The sequence below is a fragment of the Monopterus albus genome, unplaced genomic scaffold (genome assembly GCF_001952655.1).
Source record: "Monopterus albus unplaced genomic scaffold, M_albus_1.0 scaffold7.1, whole genome shotgun sequence".
Lineage (NCBI taxonomy): Eukaryota > Metazoa > Chordata > Actinopteri > Synbranchiformes > Synbranchidae > Monopterus > Monopterus albus.
In genome coordinates this window covers 527,154-537,248 of record NW_018127887.1, presented here as the reverse complement: position 1 = coordinate 537,248, position 10,095 = coordinate 527,154, and the positions used below count along the sequence as shown (strand labels likewise).

Here is a 10,095-nt window from a genome sequence, read left to right as displayed (position 1 = left end):
TTACACTGCCAAGATATTCCATAGAGTGGGTAGAAAAAGTAAATGCCCCCTTCTTTACAGTCGCTTTTGAGGACCCCTTAAACTCAGAAACATGTTTTTTATATTTATATGCCATTAAATGTCAGACTTCTACAGTACTGACTGGTGTGAGTGCACAGTTAGTCACTAACATGGTGTTTTCACATTGTTCTGCTAAAGGTGGCAGTGTCACTCCACTTCCTAAAAATCCTGATTTCAAACGTCCTCGGGCAAACAAAATTTGTGACGACACAAATCCGACAGCCAATCACAGCTTACTATGTAAATACAGAGGTGGACCACACCTCCTGCAACCGGATACCTAAAACGTCTGACCTGGGATCAGCCACAGCTAACTTTGGAGAGATAGGAGTGTTCCCTAAAGTTATTATGAAGTTGTGTCTTTCTGAATTCTGTCCTAAAAGCAAATTGGTAAATGCATAAATACGAGAAAGCAGGCTCTGGATGAGGCCCTGAACATGGTGGTGAAATGTTACGAGATGGTATGAGACATAGTAGGCGTGTAGAGATGTGTAATGTTGTTGAAATGTAATATCAACAGTTATGCTTGGCTGCTGCTAATACAGCAAGGTGAGTTCTCAGCCTCTGCTACTGTACTTCACTAGATTACATTTCGGATCATGTAAAAAAATAAACAGATACTGATACGCTATCAGACGCGGTGGAACGGTAGTAGACACATTTCGAGGCCTATTACAAAGATTCACTGAACTTCTTTTTCTTTAAGAAAAACTGTTACTGTACATTGTTTATACCTGATTATTTTCATATGCAAATATAAATATTAAAATGTCTCTGGAGTAGAACTTTAAAACCTGGAATAAATGCTTTGAAGTAAAGTAGAAATAAAAAGCAAAAGCTGTTGCTATGAATTGAGGCCAATAAAATCTCTTTCCTTCCTTTCTCTATGAAAAACGGAAAGGTATTCATTTTGTTTAGCATATCATCACTGAATTCCTCTATAAACTGTAAAGCATGTTTCAGTCTAAAAGTAGTGATAATCATTTTTCCCTCCCTCGTTGTGGTAAACATTCAGTCAAAAACCTAATTTTTGAATGCAAAGATGTTGATGTTTGCATCAGTCAGTGACAGAAAATTGTCACCAACATAGTGTATATTTACATTGGTTGTAAAGTATAAATGTTAAATATAAATGTTTTTAAAATGTTAAATCAATATCCTTAAGAGTATCTTTTTAAATATCCTAAATATTTTAAAATTCTTCATTAACAGTTTATCCAAGAATGATACTTACTGCTCTTGTCGTAGTTCTACTCCTGACAAGTCAAAGTACAGTTTCAGGAGAAACCAGTGCTTCTTGTGCTGGATTTAGAGACGATCAGCATTCTCCTACTGAATAAATCACAGTGATTCAAGTAGTTACAAGTCCTCGGTTAAGACTTCACTTCACTGGTTGCTTAGAAACACTGCCACTATTAGGTGACAAGTACCATTCCATAGAACAGAACAGAAAACAGTGCAAGTGTAAACGACAGGTTCAAAAAGAACAAAAAAGTTTTTTTTTCCTGTACGAATGCAAAAGCCATAGGTCTTTCATGGGTTGTATTTCACATTATTATGGGATTAGTTCAGATTTAGCTTTATTCAGAGGAAAAAAAACCCCATAAAGGAGGTTTTTCAAGGGGAACTTAATTAGCTTGGTCAGACTGATCTGTGTGAAAGACAGCAGGGATTTACCCGGCAGCTTCAAAGGGGGAACAAGGGAATGAGAAAATGGCATCTTTATCATTTGAAAACATTTAATCTGAAGAATTCCATGTATAAATGTTGTTAATGTGATTATCAGTGTATATTACCTCAAAATCATAAATCATACATGCAAACCCGAAATGGAAAACAGTGTTCAGGCAGAGGCTGTGTGCTTATAAGGAGCTGTCCATCAAGCTTAGTGCCCACGAATAGCTGTTGATCAAGGTGTCGGCCTCACATTTAAGGGTTTAGGTGGAAGCTTTTATCCCAAATTGGCTGAAAAACACGCTTCATCAAATTATAGAAATTGCAACATTAATTCTTTATTTGGACTAGATAAAAACAAAACATGAAAAGCCTTTCTATGAGAAGGATATTTTGGAACACACACACACGCATCCACACTCTTGAGTCTTTTTCTGAAAGTGTTCTGAAAGCTCTTTTGTAGATCTGAAGAATGTTCCCTTTGTTCACAAGTTATTTATTCCACTTCTATGTAATTATGTGTAGGACGGGCTGGTGAACATACTGAAGGGAAGAGTACGAGAATGATGAGAAGCAGTACTTTCTCTGCAGGACGTGTCATTCTGGAAATATGTCCGCCAGCCACTTATAAATCAAGAAAGCCAACAGATTTCATTCTTAACTGTTTCCCAGCTGCTTGTTGCGCAATGCATCATGTGGTTTCTCAGTAGTTACAGACAGATTATGACATGTTGATTCCTCTTCCACAGCTCCAGTGTAGTTTCCCTCTGACGTTTCATGTGCTGGCAGGTATTCAGATATGTGGTGTATGTGCGTGTGAATTTATAAGTCCAGAGCGTTCTGCAGCAGAGGACCAGGAAACAAGCACAGATATGAAGGAGAGTAGTGGAGTTTTTTTGGCATGGAAAGTGCTCCTGGTGGGGATCTGTGTGCTGCTGTTCCTGAGCTCTGCAGGTCTAGTGTTTCTGCTGGTTCAACAGAAAGAGCTGATGGAGGAGCTGGTCAGGTTGGATACCCAGATGCAGGAGCTGTCACAGAACTGCAGGCTGCACTCAACAATCCTGCCTCCCGACCCTGTAGACACTGGAGACCTGAAGAAGCTCCACCGCAGCAGAAGGCACCAGGACGGAGCACCGACACAAAGCCATGACAAGGAGGACATGCTGATGATGATGACATACTCCATGGTTCCTGTAAGACACCAAAATGTTTGTGAAGATTACAGGTTGTTCACTGTACTGTCAAATATGGGAAACAATGAATGAAGTTCAGATTTGTTTTTATTGTCAAATATGAGAAACAATGAATGAAGTTCAGATTTGTTTTTAGAGAAACAATGAATGAATTTTATTGTCAAATATGAGAAACAATGAATGAAGTTCAGATTTGTTTTTATTATGAAGGAAAACTGAAGGAATGTTGTTGACATTTTTAATGGAAGCATTTCCTCTCGTTGCCCTTTTGGAATGAGAAGCACTTTCATGTAATGCAAAGAATCCAGAGGCTGTTACAGCGATTAAGAATTTCTTTTTCCATCGGGCGTTTCCCGGATAAATACCTTGAAGTAGTGGAGTGGGCATGTTGTTTGCTCCTCCCTTGACTGTGCTCATCCTCTGGGAAATGACTTGTCCTCACAGGGTGCTATATTATGACAGCAAAGCCACTTTTATCACTGAGACTTTTACCAAGTAAAATCAATATTAAAATAGTTTTTAATTTTCCTGGTGTATATAGACTTTAGCCAGTCATTTTACTTTGTAATTAGTAATAATTACTGACAATATTTCTGTTGTTCAACTAATGATTTCAGCTCTCATAATGGGAAAAAGTTATAACTACAATGGAATGCAAATCTTTTCTGTGTCTGGTTTTTTTTCTCAAGTGATTAAAAGACCAAAATGTGTAGCTTTAGAAAGTTTCCTCTGAGTTGGACACACATGCGGTTTGTCCACATGCACTTGCAATTCACATGTGTCTTTTTGTCTTTGTTATTTCAGCTCAAAACCTTCATAGAAATGTGTAATACCTCTGGAGGAGTTTGTTTAACAGGTGCACCTGAACTACTCAGCACTTCAGTTTTTAATGTTTCTAATGTATTCATTTTGCATAATACCTCTGGAGGAGTTTGTTTAACAGGTGCACCTGAACTACTCAGCACTTCAGTTTTTAATGTTTCTAATGTATTCATCTTGCATCACACATATATATATATATATATATTTTTTTTTTGCTCTTTCTACAGGTCCACCTGGACCTCCAGGTAAAAACACATTATTTACCCGACCAAATTAATTACATTATGCTTATGTTCGGAATAACAAAGTATATTTGCCCACTAGGTTTGCCTGGTAGAGCTGGTTCACCAGGACCACAGGGTGTGTCGGGGCCACAGGGGAGACGAGGAAAAAAAGGTGAGAGATCCATTGTCTTACAAGTCTGATCATCCATTCCTAAACCTTGTGTAGAAGTGTGAATCAGAAACCAGCCAGTCACAGGTTTGAAACAGTCTTCCATTGTGAAACCATGGTTATATAACAGCATCCCACTGACTGTCTAGAAGAGACACACTGTTTATAGCTGACAGAGAATGTTTACTGGACTGGTGGCACCTTAATTATGCTGCATTTTGTTGTTTTGAACAAGAAAGTCACTTTGTGGTTGAAGTGTTGATCTTTCACTCAAACTCTGGGACATTTTGATTTGAGCGTTTGCCGACAGGTTCACAGTGCTATAATTAACACATGATTACCCTGTTTTTATTCTTTCCCATTTTAACTCACCACTAGTTTGAACTAATGATATGCACCTGTTAATTTATACTGTAGGACCCCCTGGTGAAAAAGGAGACCCAGGACCTAAAGGAGATCCTGGGCCTCTTCTACTGAAAGGCGAAACCTATGACATTCTCATTGAGGGTGAGAGATGATCCGGTACCTCAACCTGATGCAATGTCTTTACAAGAGAGGAAAGATGACATCTCATAAAGTCTATTTGACTGCATCCAGTGTTTCCCCAAGACTCGATCTGAAAAGCTTTCTTCAAATTTAACAAACTGTACCTCAACTTTTGTGAACAATTCACCTATTATTTCGGTGAAATGTTGGTTACATTGCTCATTATTATAAACCTTCACATAGTAACCTTCGTGTTTTCATGTTTTTATTTTATTGTTATTAAGTGTCTGTATTTGATCAGATGTATTTTATAATAGGTCACTTTTTCATAGGTAACTTGTAGCTATTTGTATAATTGAAGGTCCTCCAGGTCCAAGGGGTCCACCTGGTCCACCAGGCCCACCTGGTCCAGCCTGTCCTGCCTGTTACTTCGATGAAGTGAGAAACAAGACCATCAGAGAACACACTCATGAAACCAACATGTCGATGGGTAAGAACATCTGTACAGATTCGCCTACACTAACAGCTACGCAGAAATGACACAGGGACCTAATTTAAAAAAAAAAACATCTCCATGCTGCCACAATTCTGGTGGGGAAACAAGGAATCCTATGTTTATCTTTTGGCCTAAAAGTCAAATATAATAAAAGTACTGAAACTAGCCTTTTATTTTGATTGGTAGCAGAAGTTTTAAAGTATAAACCATCACAACACTAACCCCTCCATTTCTATTCTTACTCTACATATTTAGATTCATCTCCTCCTTTCCTGACCAGAGAAGCCTTGAATGAAACAGACACAGAAAACATTAGCAGCTCGACAAATAACAAGACTGGTAGGAAATCACTGAGTCTTTACATTTAGTAAATTACAATTACATGAGTCAATAATTTTGATTATTGGCCTCTTGTGTCAGAATTTCTGCACTTCTTCTATTTGAATCTTAGCTTTATGTCTGCAGAATCACCAACACCACATTCAGCTGATGTGTCGAATGTTACTGATTCTGCAAAAAGTCCAGACACAGAACTGAACTTTGGTAAACAACCATTCTGAGCAGCAACAAACAAATCCTTGACAATATGTAAACATATGTTAAACACTACTATTTTATTTTCTAGAGTCGGTATCACTTCATCCAGACTACAGCCATGACACCTGGAATGATACAGACACAGAAAATGTCACAGAGGTACCAGTACAATTATCAACAGGTGGGAAATACTGTAAGTAAATGTAAACATAGTGAACTATTGCACATTTGTCTGATATATCCTAAATAAAGGTGCTGCACAATAATAACATTAGTGTTTGTAATATACTGTCTCATTTCATTGTACAGTCACACTTTCTGTAGACCTGGATCGCAACAGCACTGCCTTCAATGGCACTGAACGTTTCACTGATTCTACCATGAAAAGTGGTAAGAAAGACCTGCCATACTGTAAGTCCTGTAATTAGTATCAGTTCTCAGAAGCATTTTCAGTCCACTTTTAATGGCAGGAATATTTTACTGGTTTTATTTTATGTAGTTGCACTTTTATTTGACTACACTGTTAAATCCCAGCTTTAACATACCCCAATAGTGGCTGGGGATGAGGGTGTACTGTATGGCCACAAACACTCTGGTCTGATATACAAAATGTATGACTATTCCAATTTTGCTATATTTTCTACAGAGTTAGCATCGCCTCCTCCAGACTACAGACACGATACCTGGACTGATACCAACACAGACAGCGTTACAAAGGCACTAGGTAACTTTTTTAACAAGTAAACGTTACTGTTACACATTCATGAAATGTATGTTAACATCTGTTTGACCTTACGTTCATAATGTACTCTTCTAACTGAATTGTGCATTTCTTTCCACAGTGTTATCAACTACAACTCCAGCTCTTAATGCCAAGGATGTCTTGAATGTTACGGACTCTGAGAAACATCCAGGCACATATATGGAATTTGGTAAGCAGCAACTGGTGAGATAGATCTCTTCAGGACCCTTTTAAATCTCATACCATTTCTTAATATTAGAAAGGAATGTAACTCATAGGATTTTGAATCGTGTTTGCTATGAGTAAGGTTTTGGCATGGTTATTAATTCTTAGTATAAAATCACAAATGACAAATTAAGATATCTGGCCAACCACACATCATTTATTTATTGATTTATCAGGTACGATATACAAAATGAGAAGATGCATTGCACCAGATCTTCCTAACAGCTTATTTCCATCTGTGTATCATCAAACAGACAAAACGTTTCTTGCAACATATTTCATTCCACAAACATGACTAATCTTTACTTAATTTATGTGCAAAGTAAATTAAATTGTGCTTATTTCTGGAATCTCACTTCAAATATGCAAAGTAGAGTTTCATACAGTTTGTAATGTAATGCAGTCATTTTCATGTCCCGTAATCCAAAGTCAACATCTGTACAAAAGTCATTTTAGAAAAAATGGCTTTGAGTGGTTGTCAGAAATGTGCAGGTGAGGCCGAGTGTTTTGCAGCGTTTCACTCTGCCAGCCACAACCTTTGGTGGCTTCACTGATTAGTTCCCTTCACTGGTTCAAACGCCTTCAAAACAGCTGCTGTAGTGTTCTGCTGAATCAAGGATGCATCAAATATAAACTGTATTGTAATTATATGAGAAAACACGTTAAACTAAATACCCTTTATTTTCTAGAGTCGGTATTATTTCATGCAGACTACAACCACGACTCCTTGAATGACTCCTACACAGAGAATATTACAGAGACACCAATAAAAGTATTAAGAGGTAAATACTGTTTGAGAATTATGGTTAAGTGAGTGACCATAACACTACAACATTACATATAATGTTTCCTTTCATTCTACAGCCCCACTTTCTGAGGACCAGAACAGAAACGCTTTCAATGGCAGTGGAACCACTGTTGACAAACCCACAAGAAGTGGTACAAAGTTGTCCTGTGTATTGTATTTGGTATTGGTATTGACAAATTCACAGATTTACTTTCAGCAGTTTTGCTCTTCCCTGAAAGATATGATTTATTCACAGGGTCAAAGAAATTTGTAGTAGTAGCAGTATGACTTATATTTACCTTGCACAGGAAATATGATTAGTCTTTTTCGAATCATTTCTTTAGACTCTTCATATTCACCTCAGAACAGCAGCAAGTTAAATTTAACTGGCAGAGAGAGCTGGACAACAACTGGTGAGTAAACTTGATGAACTTAACCTTCAAAGTACAGCAGTGAGTTATCTGGGTGTTATTGGCACTAATATTTAATGTCTGTACCATTTCTTCTATTTGAATCTCATCTTTCTGCAGAATCTCCAACACCACATCCAACTGACAGTAACAGAGATGCTTTTACTGTTGCTGACCATGAGAAACCCCTAGGCACAAACATGGAACTTGGTAAACAACCATTTTGAGCTGGAAGACATTACATGCATTGTGTTTTTATGGGAGAAAAAAGCATGTTAAATCCAATATTTTATCTTACAGAGTCAGTGTCATCTCACCAAGACAATAGCCACAGTACCTTGAAAGACACCAACACAGAGAATGCTACAGAGGCACCAACAGCATTATTAAAAGGTAGAAAACACTGTTTTGAATTATATGTAAAAGTAGCACTGACCTAAAATCATTTGCTTTTGTCTTTGATAATACACTGTACCACCATTAGTGCATACATGTACAGTATCCGTCTACAGTATATGTTTAACTTTACAGCTTCATTTTCTGTCGACCTGCCTCAAAAGACGGACACCACCAATAACAGTGGAAACCTCACTGATACAGCCATGAATACTGGTATGAAACTGTGTTGCATATTTGGTTCTTGTGTCTATCAAACCTCCATCCATCATTTTTTCTGATTCAAAAATGTAACTTAGCCCAAGGTTTAGTGAAACTACAGAGTACACATCCATTATTTTTTAAAATTGAAATGTGAACACTAAATACTGTTAGCATTTTTCTTCTTTCTTTTTTCTTTAGACTCTTCCTCTCCTCTGCAGAACAAGAAGATCAATGTGATAACCACAGAGAGATGGGCAAAGACTGGTCAGCACATTTTTTTAAAATTAGGTTTCAAATTATGTACAGTATGTTCTCTATTTACTCATCACCTATCTGTATATGTACATACTTTTAATCAAATACTGAAATTGTATTTTTATTCCTTTAGAGTGCGATATTAAAACTATAAAATGCTCAGAGAAAGCCACTAAAATGCAAAGCACCTTTGGAGCCTGGATGTCAGATGTATCACAGCTGGGTGACGGTCCGTACTGGCTGGCCGACCATTTTTCAGGTGATTTATACAGCAATCATAAGTATGCCGTCCATCACAGAGTTTTGTGAACTATTGTGGATTTAACATAAGGTGTGAACATTTCTTCCCCAGGTCGAGTTTTGGTGGAGTATAGGAACATTTCTGAGTTTCACAGATCAAACGGCAAAACCATAGATGTTGGGAGGTTCTACCAGGGGTGTGGTCATGTTGTTTACAAGAGGTCATTTTACTTCCACAATGGAGGAACCAACAGGCTCATAAAGTAAGCCTTTGTGTTGAACATGTATAGGTGTTTGTTCTTCTTACTAATTTATTATTATTATTATTATTATTATTATTAACTGAAATGTTTGTTTTGTGTTGTGTAAAGGCTCATTTGTACTCAGATTTTTAAGCATACTCATTATCACTGTTTTACAGATTTGACCTGAACACCAGGAGAACAAGCACTCTGATCATGGCAAACAGCAGATATCACGGCCTGGCTTATCTTTTCCAAAACTCAAAGACATATTTCAAGTTTGCTGTGGATGAAAATGGATTGTGGGTCATTTTTGCGTCAGACACAGATGATAGTACGATGGTTGCAAAGCTCAACCCTGACACATTCACTGTGGAGTTCATCATTAACACTGCTTACCCCACAACTAAAGCAGGAAATGCTTTCATTGTATGTGGAGTGCTTTACTTTACAGATGACAATGACAGAAGAGTGACATATGCCTTTGATTTAAAGAAAGCGAGTCCTTTTTATGCAAGTTTTGATTTAAGGCCAGCTAGTGGCATATTGGCTATGCTGTCATACTATCCCAACAAGACGTTTTTGTATATGTGGGACAACAGCAGTGTGAAAACCTGCAGAGTTAAGCTCAAATTCATCTAAAAATTATCCAAACCTTTGTAAAATGAGCAATAAAAGCATTTTTGAAATCTCAGTTTAATGAATTTCATGAACTAGTGACATGATTTTGATAAAAATATTCAACTTATATGATTCACCCAAATTTGTGACATTATTTATTATTCAATTGGATTTCTCATGGTCAAAATAATAATATATATAGATGATATTTTTCCAAATGTATTGTGTGATATTTTAGATGCGCTGTAGGCACAATGCTACAGCCTGCAGAAAAGCCAAAGCTATCAGCTAGGCAAAGCAGTGTTGGAGTGC

At 37.3% G+C, this 10,095-nt stretch overlaps 2 protein-coding genes across 3 annotated transcripts in view; one reads left to right on the top strand and one right to left on the bottom strand.

Moving 5' to 3' along the window:
• cyp19a1b (cytochrome P450, family 19, subfamily A, polypeptide 1b) overlaps nucleotides 1-1,402 on the bottom strand; it is a 6,197-nt gene extending 4,795 nt beyond the window's left edge. The window contains exon 1 of the mRNA XM_020624192.1: nucleotides 1,295-1,402. The gene's annotated coding sequence lies outside the window, so the exon portion shown is untranslated. The remainder of the gene's footprint in view (nucleotides 1-1,294) is intronic.
• A 1,087-nt stretch (nucleotides 1,403-2,489) lies between these two features.
• On the top strand, nucleotides 2,490-9,824 carry LOC109974371 (gliomedin-like). 2 transcript variants are annotated; one of them, XM_020624547.1, is made up of 22 exons: nucleotides 2,490-2,927; nucleotides 3,732-3,783; nucleotides 3,977-3,994; nucleotides 4,074-4,145; nucleotides 4,560-4,649; nucleotides 4,990-5,118; nucleotides 5,380-5,463; nucleotides 5,590-5,667; nucleotides 5,750-5,842; nucleotides 5,971-6,051; nucleotides 6,308-6,385; nucleotides 6,504-6,593; nucleotides 7,318-7,410; nucleotides 7,493-7,567; nucleotides 7,760-7,828; nucleotides 7,946-8,035; nucleotides 8,126-8,218; nucleotides 8,357-8,437; nucleotides 8,624-8,689; nucleotides 8,814-8,939; nucleotides 9,033-9,183; nucleotides 9,342-9,824. In XM_020624547.1, the coding sequence occupies exons 1-22, from the start codon at nucleotides 2,607-2,609 to the stop codon at nucleotides 9,802-9,804; spliced, it is 2,493 nt and encodes an 830-aa protein (XP_020480203.1). In that variant the 5' UTR covers nucleotides 2,490-2,606; the 3' UTR covers nucleotides 9,805-9,824. The 2 variants fall into 2 exon arrangements, with proteins under 2 accessions (XP_020480203.1, XP_020480195.1); XM_020624539.1 differs by having other exon boundaries at nucleotides 5,750-5,854.
• Nucleotides 9,825-10,095: the final 271 nt, after the last annotated feature.